Genomic DNA, 19,301 nt, shown 5'->3' with positions numbered 1-19,301 from the left:
ACCTAACAGTGGATGAGAGAGAATCTTTTCTTTCCTACAGCTGCTTCATCAAAACTTGGTTGGTAATCAATTATTCATCATGACTACTTTAATAGATCAGCTATCTGGAAGAAATCAAGTAGCTTAAGTTTTAAAGATTCACCTTTTAATCCAAAATAGATAAGTTGCGGAAGTAGCAACTAAATATAATTTATCTCTATCTTCATAAAACAGAAGAGATTATGAAATATAGTTCTGATAACATAAAGGGAGCTTAAAGTGAAAAAGTCTTTCTCCATCATTCTGCAAAACAACAGTAACTTTGAGAGTGATAATACTTCTCTCCTCTTAGTTCATTATCATAACCATTTAATATTTTGAATTTATTTAATTCTACGCTTGCCAGTCACTCAAAGCTATCTGTACACACATCATGAAAATACTTGTAGAGGCTTAAAAATTTTACATTTGGAATTTAAGATTATTAAAGTACAATCCTATAGCACATTTTTAAAATAGGGAAATATATTAAAAATCTTAATTTTAAGGTTAATTTAGTATGGCAGAGCAAAGTAACATAGAGGAATATTTCACCTACTGGACAGGCTTTTTAAAACAATTAAGTTTTAAAACAATTAAGTGGCTGTGAAAACATTTTAAAATGTATTATATACATTTTAAGTGTATTATATTAATCTAAATCATATAAATATGAAGCAAGAGAAAGATGATCTGCACAACATTTCTATCAGTCAACAACTGAGCTTTCCATCTATGGATGCTTTCCCTATTTCCTGGATCTGTTATCTTGGCATCAACCAAAATCCAGATGTATATTTGGAAACCTGCCCAATGAAAAGATGAGGCCAAATGAAATATCAATGTAATATTACATTTTCTAAAGTATCTTTTCTTCTGTGCTCTTTGTACATGTTATCCAAAACATATATTGACAGAAGATATTGCCTAGTCACTGAGTATGTTAATGAATTCCAAGAAATAAGGAACAAGGGGGGTATCTGTCAGTTTCATGCAACAAAACATCTGTGATTTCATATAAATATTTACTAGTATTTTATAATTGATAACATAAAAAGGGAAACAATTAACATTAAATGTTATTTAGAGTTCACATTATAAAATGACAGACTGGATTGGTTGATGAGAATATCATTAAATTAGCCAAATTACTAGCAAGATATTTTCAAACACATTCATGGTAGAAACATATAAGATTGCTGTCAATCCTAGGATAGTTGTAGAAATGCAAAGGAGAAATGTGAATGGCAATTTAGCTTTTCAATGTCTTAGGCTTTAAAAACTTCAGTATTTAGAATATTGTGCAATACCAGAGAGAAACATTTCTTTTTTAAAAGTTGCATTATATTCTGAAGGATGTTCTCTGAGGAATTCCACTCAAATAGTTATTATGCAAACGTAAAAATTAGTTTTCTATCAAATAAATGTTTGAATGGGTACATAAGAGAACAGACTTTTCTCATTATTTTCATGAGATGCTTGAATAAACAAACAAAGGTGTTTTAGAGCTTAGTGTTCTAAAAAAATACATAATGTTCATATTTAAACCTCATGTATCTTTTAAAACTTCTCTATTTAGTCAACATGCTGATATTATTCCAAACCAAATATAGACTTTTCGTAAAATATTTTTTTTTTACTATGATTAGTCATAATCAATTTTGTTATTATAGATAGTGTGACCAACTTGTCCTAATTTTCCAAGGACTTTCCTGGTTTTAAAATTTATGGAATAATGATTTCTCTACTTTTCGCTTGCTGAACATTAGGGTTTATGTGCATTAAGTCTGTGATTATAAATTATATTTGAATTGTTATTGCAAAAATTAAAGAAAAGGAAAGAAATGAGGGAGAATTGAGGGATGGGGAAAATTGTGGTCCTCTTCCTGGAATTGTTTCTGTAAACTACGTGATATCTGTTCTCTTTCAAGCAATAAAAGTTTAAAAAGAAATAAATAAAATAAAATAAATTTGAAATTTCCAAGGGGCCGTCACTGTGGAGAAGCAGGTGAAGTCGCTGCCTGCTGTGCCAGCATCCCATATGGGTGCAGGTTTGAAACCTGGCTGCTCCACTTCCAATCCAGCTCTCTGCTGTGGCCTAGGAAAGCAGTAGAAGATGGCCAAAATGCTTGGGCCCCTGCACTCATGTGGGAGACCCAGAAGAAGCTCCTGGCTCCTATCTTCAGAGCGGCTCAGCTCCAGCCTTTGCAGCCACCTGGGGAATGAATCAGGGGATGGAAGACTTTCTCTCTCTTTTTCTCTCTCTCTTTCTATCTCTTTGCCTCTGCCTCTCTGTAACTTTGCCTTTCAAATAAGTAAATAAATCCAAAAAAAATTGATATTTCTATGTCTTATGAGCTACCTGAATCCTGAGAAAATTGAGACTGTCAGCACCACTAGTCACAGGTCACTTAACTATCTGTTGCCATAAATACACATAATACATAAACAGCCAAGAATAACACTGTCAATATGATACACAAAATTTAAAATTCACTGTAAATGGGTTGATGATGCTGCTTATAAGAATACAAAGTAAAGTCTCTGAGTGAAATCTATTTAAAAGAAAAAACATTACTACTTAATTAATACTAAGAGATTTCAACAAAAATCAAAATTGGTTTAATATGATACTTACTTCTGTAAAAATTCTTCAGAGCCACATATACTTAGGAGATGATCTTTAGGAAATAGCTGGTCTTTTGTACAAAAATTTAGCGTTTCTGCAATTAGGTCTTTGACAAGACAGTTAGCTAAAAACAAAGGTAAATAAAAAATCAGTAAGTGTTTTTCATATATTAACTTGGAAAAATTTTTTAAGCATAAAGAACAGCAAGCTTATTATGAAGTATCACAACCATTTAGCTCCATCAACAGATATTAGAATGAGATGAATCTCATTTATTAGTCCGATTTGTTTTAGAGACTCTTTTTTTTTAAAAAAAGGTTTTTAATTGTTTCATCAGACATAACTTAAAAAAGTATTGAGTTCCACATGTTAACACCTTTGTGATGTTGTAGCTCTAAAATTCTACATCAGATTTGGTAAATACTTGAGAAAGTCATAGCCTGGTAAGTATTCCAGGGATATTTTCTTCTTTGTTGTTTCAACTTAAATGAGACATATTGTCCTTGCTAAGGTGCTATCATTATAAAATAATTTTTGATTAAATATTTTTAGAGCACTTATATTAGTTAATATTCAAATTCATACCTTGATATTCAGACAAGTCTACAATTTCCATGTGGTTTTCAGTGTTCTACCTTGAAGATCTGGGGTTATTTTAGTTGATGTACATGGATAAATTATTTTACTACTTTGGAACAGTTTCCTCATTTGTCAAAAGGGTTTAAAATATATTTTTTTCCAGGAATCTGATACGAGGTTAAAATTTTTAAACAGCAGATAAATGTGGACGATAAATTTGTGTGATATCTTTGCTTTGAATGTAATTGTAAGTTTTCAGTGAACCAAAGGAAGTGTAGTGGACTATACTGACGACCGTTGGCCAACAAGGGTTTGTATAGCAACTGCAAAATGTAGATTCCCTTTGTGTGGGGAGCAACTGGGAGCAACTCGGACTAGACTGTTACTGGAATTAAGACTTATTCTATGCATCTGCTCTCCCACAATATGGTGCTGGGAGAGGAGGAAACAGCTTCTACACAGCTGCCTCCAGTTCAACCAATAAACAGCAGGACCTGCTCCTGATTGGAGGAGAGCAGCGTACTCGGCGTGTGGGTAGCAGAGTTGGGATTGGTGGAAGAGGACTATAAAGGAGGAGAGAGACACCATGCACCAGGAACATCTATCTGAAGGAACACCTGTGCAGCCCCCGAGAGAGCCGGCCGGCGGTGTGCCGCTCCCCCGCGGAAGTGGGGAAAGTGGCAGGGGGAACCGCCCTTCCACGGAGGTGGAAGGGTCGGTAGCCAACCCGGGAAGAACCAGCAGCAAACCCGGGGAGGGCCGAGCAGACAAAAGAACAGCGCAGGGTCCTGTGTTGTTCCTCCACGAAGAGGGGGAGCGACACCTTTGTCTCAGTTTTGTCAGCAATTTTTACGCTTTTCTATGGCTTCTTTTACTTTTTGAGGGAAAGAATTTTGACCCAAAAAGCTAACAAAAAGTAGTGCAAGTGTTATCACTGCCACAAGTAATAAAAGGAATTTCACAGTGATGGATTTAAAAATGCAGGTTTTATGGTAGACCAAGATGCCATTAAAGAAATGGTTAGAGAAACAAATGATAAAGATTCCAGGAAATTAAGGATTGTTTAAATCTTTTGACATAGAAGGGAGCACTTCAAGCCTACTCCAATTTGGGAATATCAACTGAAATGGTATGAATTGAAGCTAGAGGAAAACAGCTACAGCAAACTGTTGACCATAACGGCCTTGAAGAGAAGGTGAGAATCGGCCATTCTATGACAGTACGAAAATATCTCCAAAGGCGTGAATCTACTTCATTAATTAATCTAGTTCTCCCTTCTCTGGGTCCATATCCCTTATGCTACTTGGAGTGAGCATGAATCATTGCTTGTCACAATTATCTTTCCAGTTTACATGAAAGACTCCATAACCCCATTTCTGTGTGGTAGTGCTATTCTGGCGTTGGTTTGATATCTCTGACTACCTGCTTCATGTCACTCTTTGGGCATTTCGTTATTACTTACAATCCAGCATGTCTAAACTTGAAATCACTGTCTTCCCCTTAAATTCATTATGGGTCGGTAAGTTTAAATTTCTCTCCATTTTTGAAACCAACAAAAACTCTGTCTTCTTTTAGATTTCATAGCTGTGATTTAATTTTAGCTAATAGAATCCATTCAACAATTTCTTGTACTCTCTCACTTCATGCAACCTTTCTTGTAGTCCTAACCATGTTGTCCACCTTACTGAAAAGACTAAAACTCACTTGAGCTTCTCTAGTTATCCTACTGTATACATCAGATCAAGTATTCTACTACTCCTCATCTACCCCTTTAAACAGTGTTCCTGTTTTCCTAAATTTCACTTATTCCAGCTGTGATCCTTCTTCCAACACTAGGTTCCAGCTCCATTAAACATACTTTTCTAAATCTATTCAATGTCCTCCACTTTAAAAATATTTCCCCTTTTCTTACAAGGTTATTTCCATTCAAACTTCCACTGATTCCATTCCTTTATTCACATTGTTTTTTACGTTCTCTTTAATATCAAACTAGTTGGGTCATAAACTTTATCTTCAGTTATTGTTATTCAGAAAATTGTCACTGAGAAAACTCCATGTACATGTGTAAATAAACCATGTTTTTTTTCTGTTAATACTTCTATTGTCACTTAATTCATAACTCTCTCCTCTTACCACCTTACTATTTGAAATGGTGTGGGTAGAGGGACAGTTTTTCTCTAAACACTGGCTAATGATGCTCTGCATGTTTTCTTTTATTCTTTGTCTAAAGATTTATTTATGTTTTTACATGACAGGCAGAGTGACAGAGGGAGCAGGAGAGGCAGAGAGAGATTCGATCTTTCATCCTCTGATTCACTCCCCAAATGTCTGCAACTGTCAGGTTTGGGTCTGGCATTGACCAGGAGCCACGAGCTCCACACTGGTCTCCCATGTAGGTGGCAGGGATCCAAGTACTTGTGTCATCATCTGCTGTCTTCAGGCTCATTAGATGGAAGCTGATTCAGAAGCAGAGGTAAGACTCTATACCAGGCAGTCTGATACGGCATGCAGCTATCCCAAGCAATGGCTTAACATGCGGTACAGTAACAGCCAACTTCATTTTCTTAAGTGTGTCTTTTCTCATCTTCTACATCCTCCTCCATATACTTTTAAGACCTTTTATGGCATGGACACTTGGAATCTCTTACATTAAATAAAATGACCTAATCTCTTCACTACAACTCTCATGGCCTCTGACTTGGCTTTTACAACAAAGAAATTTTGAGAGCAGGGCTGGAGGGGGGCGAATTTGTTGGAAACTGACTATTGTAACTTGGAAGAATGGAAGTGGTGTCCCTAGTTCACAGTTACTTCCTCTTTTTCAGTAACTGAAGTCAACACAACCCAGACCCAAGTCATTCTGATTGGATCCAGACACAACACCAATGACTCTGTCTAGGAAATCAGCATCTTGCCTTTAGAGATGGGGAATTTGAGTCAGCAGAGACTGAATAGTCTTTGGGTGGGTGACCACATAGCACATATGCTTGAGAGTGAGACTTTCTGTGTGTTTTGGAGAAGCAAAGGAACTGAATGAGCAGAGAGTAAGAGAGGCACGGGAAGCAGTCACACAGAGAGATGAGGTCAGAGGTGCGCAGGGAGTTTGAAGTGCTTGGTTATTGTGTTTTTATTACATTGCTATTTCTCTGTTGAATTCATATTCTTTTTATAAAGATTTATTTATTTATTTATTTGAAAGTCAGAGTTACACAGAGAGAGAAGAAGAGGCAAAGACAGAGAGAGAGAGGTCTTCCATTGCTGGTTCACTCCCCAGTTGGCCCCTGCACTCATGTGGGAGACCTAAAAGAAGCTCCTGGCTCCTGGCTCCTGGCTTTGGATCGGTGCAGCTCCGGCTGTTGGCTGTTGTGGCCAATTGGGGAGTGAACCAGCAGATGGAAGACTCCCTCCCCCCTCCCGCCCCCTTCCCTCCCACCCTCCCTCCCTCTCTCCCTCCCTTCCTTCCTTCCCCCTCCCTCTCTCCCTTCCTTCCTTCCTTCCTTCCTTCCTTCCTTCCTTCCTTCCTTCCTTCCTTCCTTTCTCTCTCTCTCTCTCTCTCAAATAAAAGGGAAAATAAATATTTCAAAATGTAAAAAAGTATTCTAAAACTTGAGAGAAGTAAGATTTCTCAGATGAATTTTCTAGTGTACAAATTCCTGAGATATTTCTCAGGAGACTGAATCAGTATGTTCGCCCGTGCTGGTGGGAGTGGGGTGCACAGAGCTATGACTGTGTATCAGTGCCTACACAAACCTCACAATTCACGTATATTAGAATGAAGTTGATTTTGCTAATGTATCATCTTTATCTAGATTATTTTAAAGTTCAGATTATTTACAATATGTTAAAAACTTGTTATTAAGTATTTTACAGCATGCAAGTAAAAGTATTCTGGGCTGACCATGCAAAAAGAGTTCTTGAAGACAATCCCTCTCTCCCTCCCCCTCAAGTGTTAAGTCTCCCAGCTGCTTTCCTATCTCACATCAGGACAAAACAGTAGCAAATGATGATTCTTCTAGTAATTTCAATCTGTGATTTGAAGACCATATATCGATTCCAGCTTTACAGAGATTTTTCTACTTGTAAGGATGCTTACCATGTGCTGTGAGATGAAGTAGTTGCATTGAGTTACCAGTAAAAATATTTATCTTAAATTTGGTGTTAGAAAAGAGTTGGTGTGGAAATGCTGTAGCAGCGCTCCAGATCTTCCCAGAATTGGAATTAATGTCAGCTGCACGGTAAGCGTCTCTTATTCTGAAATATGTATGTGAAAAAAAATACTTAGAACAGAGCTGCAATATATAATTTAAAAATATTTCCCACAGCATAATAGTAAGAAACTTCATACAGTATTTTTATAGAGAAGATTTAAAACATGAAAACAACTAGCAACTGACTTGTTGTAGAGTACAGTTAGCTGGCCAGATCGCTAGATTACGGCTACCAAAGGCAGGTGCAAGGAGCTGGGAGGCCTTCTCAGGAGAACTCACTGGAAATAACTAAGAACATTTTGTCATTCCATAATAAGAGATTTTACTCTGAACATCACCAATTGATACACTTACATTATTTTGATGCCTGAATTCCTCTTCTTGGTTTGGAGACTTCTGTAAATTTTTTTTAAATTTTCATCAAAATTTTTAAACATTTTTCCTATTTTATTTACATTTTTGTATTTTCCACAAAACTTTGGATTTTATAACAACTATTGAACTTAAAAATTATTTGTACATTCTAATCAATTGTTTACTACATAAAGGGATCAAAGAATTCCCAAATAGTTTAAACTTGGAGCCAGAGCCTTGAGTCTGGATCTTGTTGTTTTCGATTCATAATGTGATAGCCAGCAGTAAGTTATTTGACAAGGTTCTTTGTTTGCTCCAAACAGGCTATTAATATTTACTTTAAATGTTTTTTGTGAAGATTAAAAGAAAAAAAATGGCATCTAAGAGAACTTCAGAATGTAAATCAATAGGTTCATGCAGTATGTTAATTATTATATATTAGCTCCATCCTTGTAGATCCATATTTTATATCTACATGTAGACTCTGATATAAAGATATTCACAAATAGTTATTTAAAATACTTTTGATGGGGTTAACCATTTGTCATTTGATTCAGTGCTTAAGATGCTGCTTGGGATATGCATATCCAATCCTGGAGTGCCTGGGTGTGAGTCTTGGCCCTGCTTCTGATTCCAGCTGTGTGCTGATGTGCGTCCTGGGAGGCAGCTGGTGTTGGCTCTGGTGCTGCATCTGTGCCTTTCACAGGGAGACCCAGACTGAGTTCTGGGCTCCTGGCTTTGGCATTGTAATAAAGTATGCCACAATTAGGACTCTCATATAACAAATTTAAAACCTCTCTTTAAGGAATGCAAATGGAATGTAAAAGGAATGCAAATGACATATTTAAGTATGATAATTTAAATATTAAGAAGAAGAAAAGAAGAAACAGATGTAATTGGATATGTAAATCAATTCTATTATTTCCTTCCAGAAATTTTGGAGATTCTCTTAGGAAACTCGGCTTTCAAATCAAATTTGATCCTCTTAAGAAAACCCAGGACATTTTAGATCCTCAAAGTTACCACTGAATGGATAGTTTGTATACAAAATAATTATGCACGTATGTATGTGATCATTTTATGAGCGTATTTGTCAATAATTGTTAACATTCAAGAAAAGTATGTGTGGATGTAACACGTAGCTTCCTTTTTTACTCTGGAATTATGGCTTGGTAGTATTTTTTTAGTTCTCATGGTTCTTTTCAAAGATGCCACAGGGAAAAATGACATTTGTGAGCTTGGGAAAATGCACCATAAGCTACTGACAAACCATCACATAAAATATTTTCATGTCACTCACTGATGCATCCACCAGAAGATTTCACCTATGAATATGAAATTATATTTTTAAAAAAAGAGTTGCCGGAGGAGCTAATAATAAGCATTCTGCCAGTGGAGTTGTACTGAAGAGTTGTATCGTACAGTGTTAAAAGAGCCATTTCTCATGCTCAGAAGCAGAAATTACCACATTTTAGATTTAAACTGGCAAGTTTATAGCAATGCTTGTCATTTTGTTACAGTGAGGAGCTTATTCCTGAATCAACATTGATAACTTTAAAGACCCCAATTTAGGAATTCAAATGGCTCAATATCTGAAGTACCATTTAAGATTTTATTTAAAGATTTTATTTATTTATTTGACAGGTAGAGCTATAGATAGTGAGAGAGAAAGAGACAGAGAGAAAGCTCTTCCTTATGTTGGTTCACTCTCCGAATGGCCTCAATGGCCGGAGCTGCGCTGATCCGAAGCCAGGAGCCAGGTGTTTCTTCCTGGTCTCCCACATGGGTGCAGGGGCCCAAGCACTTGGGCCATCTTTCTACTGCTTTCCCAGGCCACAGCAGAGAGCTGGACTGGAAGAGCAGTAGCCTGGACTAGAACTGGTGCCTATATGGGATGCCAGCGCCACAGGTGGAGGATTAATCTACGGTACCACAGCGCTGGCCCTAAGATTTTATTTTTTTAACTAGAGCAAGAAATTAATTGAATATGAAACACTTTTGTGGATTTCAGATGATTTGTTTTGTATTTCTGTATGCATTGCATTTGGACCTTCCAATATGGTTAACAATTTTTTAAGGCAGGGACCTTGTTTTTGTTAGTTTTTTTTTTTTTAATTTGAATATTTCTGCGCAAAACAAATTATTAGACATGAAAATAGCCTTTAAATTAGTGATCAAATAAATGATTCAAATATTTAACCCCAAGTGTCATTTAAGAAGGAGAGAAAGCTTGTAAATCAATGTATATTTTTATATTAAACATAACAGCCATAAAAGGATAAAATCAGGAGAATTAAAATGCAAATGCATAAATGTCAAAGTTTTTTCAGGAGTGATAGTAACAGAAGAGCTGCAATTAGATGAATTTTAATTGTTAATAAGGAACTGATCTTTACAAGAAGACATCTAGAGGAGCTGGCCTTGTGGCATAGAGGGTTAAGCTGCTGCTTGCAACGTGAGCATCCCATATTGGAACACAGGTTTGAGTCCTTTCTGCTCAGCTTCAAATTCAACTTCCCGCCAATATACCTGGGAAGGCAGCAGAAAATGGCCCAAAGCCTTCTGCCTCTGTCACTCCCGTGAGAGATCTCAGTGGAGTTCTGGGCTACTGGCTTTGGACAGGCCTAGACTATTCTGTCGCTGGCTTTTGGGGAGTGAACCAGGGAATGGAAGATCTTGCTCTCTATCCCTCTCTCTGTTGCTCTGCTTTTCAAATAAATAAACTTAAAAATCAAAATTTAAAAAGACATCTACCTTTATAGCATAAATTAATCTTTAGCAAAAAAAGGTGTTTTGGGGGTAAATATCCCCAATTGATTTTATATTTCTACATAAACACACCTGTATTTGTAATATTTGTAGTATTTGTATTATTTTGGCAACCCATACAAGATAAGCTTGAGGCACTCCAATGCTTTTAATTAAAATATTCCAGGTAGAAACAATAGGCAAGAGCTATTTTAGGACTGAGCCAATGGAGTCAGTTACTTATATCATTAAATGAGAAAGTCACTGCAAACGAAACTATCAATAAACCCCATGGCAGGTCTTCAGTTACGAAATATTCAACCTTAATATATTTTCATAGAGGAAAAATCTGTTTTAAATAAGCAAAAATAATAACAGAAGTTGATTAATGGGATGTCTAAAATTTCTATTTTTCACTGTGTTTACATTTTAGGACTTTGGCACCTTATACAGAAAATTAATCCATTCAGTGATATAAAACACATTTATTCAGACACAAGAACTTCAAAGTGATGAAATAGCAATACTTACCTATTTACTTTGTCACAAAAAGAAGCTAGACTTTTATTACTCCCTTGAGGCACTTCAGCCAACCGAATGGAACAACCTATTGACTTAAATTTTTGAAAATATGCTACATTAATACAGTTTGATACAGAGCAAAAATGATTACAATTCTGTTATTTTAATACTATTTTAAAGTTTCATTTGCTTTTAAAAATACTTTTAGATTTTTAAATTGAAATAAGAATTGCATATAGAAAAATATATATTTCATTCATTCATTTTTACCTAGAAACCTTTTCCTTAAGGTATACAAATTCTATGCATTTCATATATACAAATCTAGGAACATAGTGATTCATCCCACCTTACCCTCCCTCCTGCCTGCACTCCCACCCTTTTTCCTCTTCCTTCTCCTATTCCCATTCTTATTTTTCACTAAGATCTATTTTCAATTAACTTCATATATATAAAATTAACAATACACAGAGTTCAAAAAAATTGTTCTTCAACAGTCATGAAATTTTATCTTTCGCAACAAAATGGATGCAATTGAAAAACGTTATGTTTAGTGAAAAGTATAACACCAAAAAGACAAATACCATATGTTCTCCTTAACCAGTGGTAACTAATAGAGTACATAAAAGGTAATGTATAGGAGTGAAATTGACACTCTGCGTTGTGATGAATTTCAACAGCCCTTGTCTCGACTGTTGAGGAAATATATAGACATTAACTAAATAATTTGAGTTATAAAGAATATATCCAGTTATATCAATTACCCACTTGAAACTTTTTTTCATTTTAGAATGATCTTGGGCATCTCTTTTTGTCTATGTGCACTCTATTTGGTAACTATTATTCAGATTTCTGTCACCATATATTGTGTGCATGTGCTTTTATGTTTCTGGCTTCTTCCACTTAAGTGATTTATATTTTTAAAATTTTTCCATTTAGACATATATAAGAAGAGTAAATTTCAAGGAAAATGAATATTACTTATTAATTCTATTTTCCAAGATATTTTGGCATTCCCTCTTGTCAATAGTTCATTTTTATGAGTTAATAGTATTCTATTATAGGACTACCCCAAAATTTGTTTACTTATTTTCTTTTTGCAGGATATTTGCATTGTTCTGAGCTTTTGGGTATTATAAAGGAAACTATTGACTTTTATACATAAGTGATGATGCAGCCATATGCATAAATAATTCTGTCAAGAGAGCAATGTGTGATTTGTTTTTAAAGAAATCATTTTTGCTTTATTTATTTTAGAGCTCTGTTACTGTGTACATATACATTAAATTTCTTGTCTCACCTGATTGACCCTTTTATGATTACCAAATGAGCCATTTTTATCCTAATAATTCTTTGTCTTGAACACTACTTTATCTGATATCAAATAGCCACACTAGCTTTCTTTTTGGAGATGATTATGAAAGATTTTATTTATTTTATTTCAATCTACCTATCCCTTTTTTTTTTTTTTTTTTTGACAGGCAGAGTGGACAGTGAGAGAGAGAGAGAGAGAGAGAGAGAGAGAAAGGTCTTCCTTTGCCATTGGTTCACCCTCCAATGGCCGCCGCGGCTGGCGTGCTGCGGCCGGCGCACCGCGCTGATCCGAAGGCAGGAGCCAGGTGCTTCTCCTGGTCTCCCATGGGGTGCAGGGCCCAAGCACTTGGGCCATCCTCCACTGCACTCCTGGGCCACAGCAGAGAGCTGGCCTGGAAGAGGGACAACTGGGACAGAATCCGGCGCCCTGACCGGGACTAGAACCTGGTGTGCCGGCGCCGCTAGGCAGAGGATTAGCCTGTTGAGCCGCGGCGCCGGCCCTTTGTTTCTTAATTTTGTTTCTTTTAGACAGTGGTTGAGTATTCATTAAGTATTTTGTCTACATCTCCCTTTTATTTAGAATGTTTACTTTATTCACATTTAATATTTATGGAATTTAGATTTAAAACCACCATATTTATATTTGTTTCTATTTTTCTCTTTATTTCATTCTATTTCTCCTGGCTTTTTAATTTTACTTGATTTTCACTATTTCTTTTAATTCCTCTCAAATTTTCTTCATGTTGTATCTTACTGGATGCGCTGGATCTAGAAATTATAGTATGCAACCTTAATAGATATCAGTATACTTAGAGATAATACTGTACTATGGCACTTAAAATTAAAGAATAGCAAAAAAACATTTTCTTTCTCTTACACTACATGGTATTTTTATCATGTAATTTTATATCCACATGAACATGCTATTATTTTGCTTTGGCCAGATGTCTATCAAAGTTTACTCAATGTTCCTATCTGTTGATTAAAACACCCAGTGAATTTTTTTCATTCCAGATACTATGTTTTCAATACTAGAAATGACGTGTGTTTTTGTTTGTTTTTCATACTTTCTAATTTCCAGCTGAGATTCTCATTGGACTACTCATTATGAATATCTTTTTCTTTACCTACTCAAGCTAACCTGTAATAACAAGTTTAAAATCCTAGGTAGTTAATTCCAACAGCATTGTTGACTGAATCGCTTTCCATTGACTGGATTATTAACTGGATTGTGGGTCAAAATTCCCTACTTTTTTACATATCTATCCTTTGTTGGTATATGTTAGCCATCATAGATGGCACATTATGAATTGAGTTGCTGCTTTTTTTTAAAAAAATAACGTGTGGTAATTAGAAATTTCGTCGTCTTGTCAGCCTTGTTTTTATTTATTGTTGAGCCACATCTACTTTGGTTACCATAGCATTCAGTTTAAATTATGAATTTTATTATTAAGAGATGGCTTCCTGGGATCTAATTTGACTGCATGAGGGTCCAGTTATTTCTCTTCTCTTGCTTGGCTATAACACCTGCACACTATATGGCTTCCACTTTGTAGTGAACATAATCACTATCCAATTTTCAGCCAAAAGCTGACCATGACTGCTAAACCTTATAAGCACATCCTAATTCTGGGTTGAGAATGGGCAGTAAATCCCTAAATGTTTCTCACCCCAACTCATTAAATTCCTTCTTCTTCTTCATTTTTTTGCTGTACAAAGATCAGCTGCTTTCATCACCTGGAATTGCAGGCTCTGCCTCCTCAGCTCAGTGGCACTGTGCTAGAGTTGGGCTCCATCAGTCTGCAGGGCAACAGTAAACTGCCCTGAGACAGAAACCAGGATGTTCACAGTTCTCAAGGATCAGCATTTTCAAGGATCAGTATTCTTGACTGCCTTTTGCTCAGTGCATGGAGTTAGCTGCTTCATGCATTTTACTTAACTTTTTAGTTACTGTCAGCAGTGGGGGGGCGTTTAATACTTGTTACAATGTTGTGATCAGAATCAGAGGCCCCTAAGATTTATTTATTTTAAATTCAGGTAATTTGAGATGTTTTCTCTTTTGCAAGTGCATCAGGTAGAATGAGCTGCTGCTTCTCCGATGCACTCACCCCATCTGTTATTTTACTGTGTTGCCACTGTTTCTGTATTATTTTGAGCAAGATGATGTTGCTGAATTCAGGTATCATGTCTTTCCACTTTGCATCCATTCTGCACAGCGTATGAAAATACATTGTAATGATTTGATAATTACTGAATATATGAAGAATGCCTTTACATTCCCTTATAATTTACAGTTCCAATAATGTTTTCCTTTTTTGCTGGTTTCCTGGTTTTACTTTTTACTCTGTCTAGATATTATAAGTAAAGAAATCTTCAAATACTGTGTAGGAAATTTGGATGGATACTAAAATGATTGGAAAGCTACTTATGAAACCATTAGTATAAGTTGTACATGATTATGTAATTTCTTGTTCTTTCAATATTCGAATGGAAGTTGCTTGCCAATTGTATATTTTAGGGATCTCTGAGTAAAGGGACATTTTTGCCACTGATAATGACAAAAAATTTTAAATCATTGTAGTATGACTCAAAATATAAATATTGAGTATACAAATACAGAGTATTTGTATTTGTGTGTGTGACTAACACAGTAAGAACAAGAAACACTACTAGCTCTGCCTCCCACTATGATATTTATCCAGTAAGATATAAGTCCTATAACTTCTTAGTTTTGATAAACCTGGAACTTTAAAGAGAATATTTAAAAATATATTTTATTTTTTTAGAAAAATAGTCCAAAATATGGAATTTGTAAAAATAAATGATTTTTTCAAAGTAATGTTAACAGATTTCCCAATGTAAGGTTAGTTTTCCTCATTATCAAATTAATGCAGTACATTCCTGAATGATTCTTCCAGATTCCTATGTTTAAGACCACTTACAGAACACGCACCTCTATGTTCTTTGGCCGTGTGTTCTCCAAAGTCCTTGGTGGAAAAGAACCTTCAAGGAGCATCAGGGAAGGGCCCACAATGTTCACACGTCCGCTTCTTTTATTCTTTTCTCCTGGCATGAAGTCAGGTGAGAAGGATGGATGTAGAGGAGGAATGGTACTTTTGAATTTCAAATAGTAGTTAGGATTTTCATTTTCCATTTCCGCCTGTGGATTAATTTTACCCACACAAGTGGAAAATGGGGTGAAAATATTGAATCTGGAATCTTCGGCTCCATGATATTGTCTAACAGGGTATCCCCAGGAGCTTTCTTTGTTCATCTGCTGAGAGCTTGGTAGCACAGAAGGACTAAAACCTATCACTCGTGCTTTTGTACCTTGATGCCAAGAGAGCTCTGGGCAGTTAGAAGTGAATTCATTCAAAGGAATTTGGTGGGTTTCATCTAACGGATGCCTTTTTGAGTTCCAGTTTGGTGCACTGAGCCCACTAAAGTTGTTTTCTCCCATTTCTTTCTCATAGAGGGGAATTTTACTGCTTATGTCATCTACTAGCTGATCAAATCCCAGACTGACTTGGCCAGAGGAAAGGGTTTGATTCACAGAATGAAATCCTTTGTGTTTATGCTGGTCTTCGTGTGATCCATCGGGATTTAGATCTGTTTGCCAACAATATGCCATTCTTTATTTCATGTAACTGAGCAGGTTGACTCTGCTCCAAATACCTCCTTGATGGTATTATAAAAGATGATAGAAGTTTTCCTAGAAAAAGTATAAAAGGCAAAAAATATTTAATTAGATATAAAGAATACTGCAAAAATATGCAAAATAAATTCAAACAAGTGTTTTGAAATTTTTCCTTGGCAAATGATATAATTCCTTGGGTGCTATGAAACTCTGTCAGGGATCACTTCATTATAAGCCTAAGGGTAGTATTGACTTTGGATAGATTCATGAAATTCCTGTGGTAGAAAAATAAGTCCATTTCAATTGTGATGAGGGTTTCATAAATATGTCCAAAGACAAAATTTCCCTTTGGACTCCTTTACCTATTGAGTACCTTCTTGCCTATAATGTCAATATTTCCCTCTATATTCAATCATTTGTAAGCATTTAACATGTTAAAGACTCAATCTCTCCCTCTTTAAATTTATTTGAGAGGGCATAAAGGAGGGAAGGTGAAGGAGAGAAGAGAGGAAGGGCTCATTTATTGGTTCACTCCCTAAGTGCTCTCAACTGGGAACTCAGTCCAGGTTTCCTACATAGGTGGCAGGCACCCAATGAAATGACTCATCACTGCCACCTCCCAGAAGTAGAGCCAGAGCCAGGACCAAACCCAGACACTCTTAGGTGGGTCAGGCACAGCTCAACTGCTAGGCTGAACACCCATTCCCTAAAGCCTCTCTCTCATTAAACAGTCCTTTCTTTATTAGGAGCTATGCCATATTTAGACATAATCTAAACTCTTTTCTGTCCTTTATAGCCAATCATATTAATGGTTGGCTGGACTCTTTCCTCCCCTTCCCAAAACTCTTGAAGCAAACTCCTTTTTTGCAAACTCCTTTTTCCACTTCTCTAAAACTACTTCTAGTTCTTCAAAGAGCTTCATGTCAATAAATTCAACTGGCATTTCTCAGTCTTGTATTAAGTTTATTTCTCTGCTGCATTTGATGCCATTCACCATACTTCTTTACTTTAAAATTGTTTGAGAAATTGAAAGTTAAAATTATTTGCCTCACCTTTAAGGGTTATTTATTATATATTTTAATAACTATATGTATGTTAAATGTAAAAAGAGTTCAAGAAATAATTATGATAATGACTAGTTATCAAATCCAGTTCTCTATCAATATTTTCTTCAATATAAATTAATTTTAATAATATTGGCATTAAAAAATTTAAAAATTCATGATCTTCTGAGGAATAATGAATAATATTTGTTATATCTTCAGTCAAGTAACAGAACTGATAGATTTGGGAGTTTTAACAGATGCACGGGCAAGGTTTATAGAATGAAATAAAATGAAAATGCCAGATAATGAATCCTTAGATATTATTTCAAATGATTCTAGTAATTCATGAGTCACATAGATTATTTTTGTTTTTTTTTGTTTTGTTCTGTTTTTTTTTTTTTTTTTTTTTTTTTTTTTGACAGAGTAGACAGTGAGAGAGAGAGAGACAGAGAGAAAGGTCTTCCTTTGCCGTTGGTTCACCCTCCAATGGCCGCCGCGGCTGGCGCACTGCAGCCGGCGCACCGCGCTGATCCGAAGGCAGGAGCCAGGTACTTATCCTGGTCTCCCATGGGGTGCAGGGCCCAAACACTTGGGCCATCCTCCACTGCACTCCCTGGCCACAGCAGAGAGCTGGCCTGGAAGAGGGGCAACCAGGACAGAATCCGGTGCCCCGACCGGGACTAGAACCCGTCACATAGATATGTTATTACATAATCCAAATTTCTTTGACAGGAATTACTATTTTTAATCTCTAGGTTGGTAATGAAAGTTATATTAAAGCAAATTGCCTCCCTTTACTTGTCTGTCATAGACTCAGAATTTGTCAGCAGGTGTGACTTTAACAATCAGACCTAATATCCTATTCCAGACTTCCATGGCCTTGCTTTCTCCTTCGTAACTTATAATTGTAGATGTAGTTATGTTAAAGGGACTCTGATAATTAGGGGGATTTCAAAGTCTTGATTTTTGGGGTGTTTAAATTTACTTTTGAGAGTTCTCTATACAAAGTATGAGTAGTTTGATGCTAAAAATAAAGATTATTTTAAGCTTGGCCAATTTATTATAAATAATAATGATAATTATAATGATATTTAATGTTTAGCCTCTGCTAATGCTCTACACACATACACATGTTTACATATGTTAACATATTAATTTCTCATCACAACTTGTCATATACATTGTATTTTTACCATCACTGAATAAATTAGGAAACTAGAGCTCCAAAAGTGAATCAAATCATGTTAAATTCAGAGTTTGTGTTCACATTTAAAGTTTTTAATTATTTATTAATTTTAATGACAGGAAGGGAGGGAGGGAAAGGGAAGGAGAGATCTCATCTGCTGGCTCACTCCCTAGTTTCTTACAAACAGGGACCAAAGCCAGAAATACACTTGAACAAAGCCCCCCATGTAGGTGTGAGGGACCTTACCAGTTGGGCTATAACTTGCTGGCTTCCAGAATGCACATCAGCAGCAAGGTGAAATCATAGCAGAAGCAGGACTTGAACCCAGGCATTCTGATATGGGATGTAGGCATCCCAACTAAGGGTTTAACCTCAAGGCCAAATGCCCACCATCCCATATCTATTTTAAATAAGGAGTAAAGGAAGGCACAGGACGAACATGTCATGCTCATGTGATAATTGGAGAATGCCTGGAATTAGGCTCTGCACCATGGAATTGGCTCTACTCAAATCATTTCTACCAAAAAGGGTTAAACACTTTCTAATTTCTATTAATAACAATTTTTTTTCAAAAATTTTTCACAGCAAACTTCAAACTCGTCTGGAAATTTCATTATCTTGAGATAAAGGAGAATAAGTAATACTTCTCACACTGGAAATGTAATAAAAAGGTCTCTTCAGATTCATTTTTTCAACATTAACTTTTGTGATTTTAAGAAATTTGTGGAGCTGGTGCTTGGCATAGTGAGTAAAGCTTCTGTTTGCAGTGCTGGCATCCCATATGAGCTCTGTTTGAGTTCCAGCTGCTCACTTCCAATCCAGTTATAGCATGGGAGACCAGCAGAAGATGGCCCAAGGTCTTGGGTCCCTTCATCTGCATGGGAGACCCAGAAGAAGCTCCTGGTTCCTGGCTTTGGATTGGCACAACTCCTGCCACTGTGGCCTGTTGGGGAGTGATCCAACGGATGGAAGACCTGTCTTTCTCTCTCTCTCTCGCTCTCTGCCTCTCCTCTTTCTGTATAACACTGACTTTCAAATAAATAAATAAATCTTTTTAAAA

The 19,301-nt window shown here is 36.1% G+C and overlaps 1 protein-coding gene across 4 annotated transcripts in view; it reads right to left on the bottom strand.

Annotated features, from left to right (window-relative positions):
- The window catches only part of PIK3C2G (phosphatidylinositol-4-phosphate 3-kinase catalytic subunit type 2 gamma), a 403,205-nt gene extending 387,121 nt beyond the window's left edge, over positions 1–16,084 (bottom strand). For all 4 annotated transcript variants that reach the window (XM_017343356.4, XM_089303889.1, XM_051850300.3 and 1 more), the window contains exons 1-4: positions 15,326–16,084; positions 11,068–11,150; positions 7,320–7,477; positions 2,657–2,771 (exon numbers count right to left, since the gene is read on the bottom strand). In XM_017343356.4, the coding sequence (XP_017198845.3) occupies positions 2,657–2,771; positions 7,320–7,477; positions 11,068–11,150; positions 15,326–16,003 (1,034 nt within the window). In that variant the 5' untranslated portion in view covers positions 16,004–16,084. The remainder of the gene's footprint in view (positions 1–2,656; positions 2,772–7,319; positions 7,478–11,067; positions 11,151–15,325) is intronic.
- Between the last annotated feature and the right edge of the window lie 3,217 nt (positions 16,085–19,301).

The sequence above is a fragment of the Oryctolagus cuniculus genome, chromosome 9 (assembly GCF_051225735.1).
Source record: "Oryctolagus cuniculus isolate XC-2025 breed Fujian yellow rabbit chromosome 9, ASM5122573v1, whole genome shotgun sequence".
Lineage (NCBI taxonomy): Eukaryota > Metazoa > Chordata > Mammalia > Lagomorpha > Leporidae > Oryctolagus > Oryctolagus cuniculus.
This window is presented reverse-complemented; position numbering and strand designations above follow the sequence as displayed.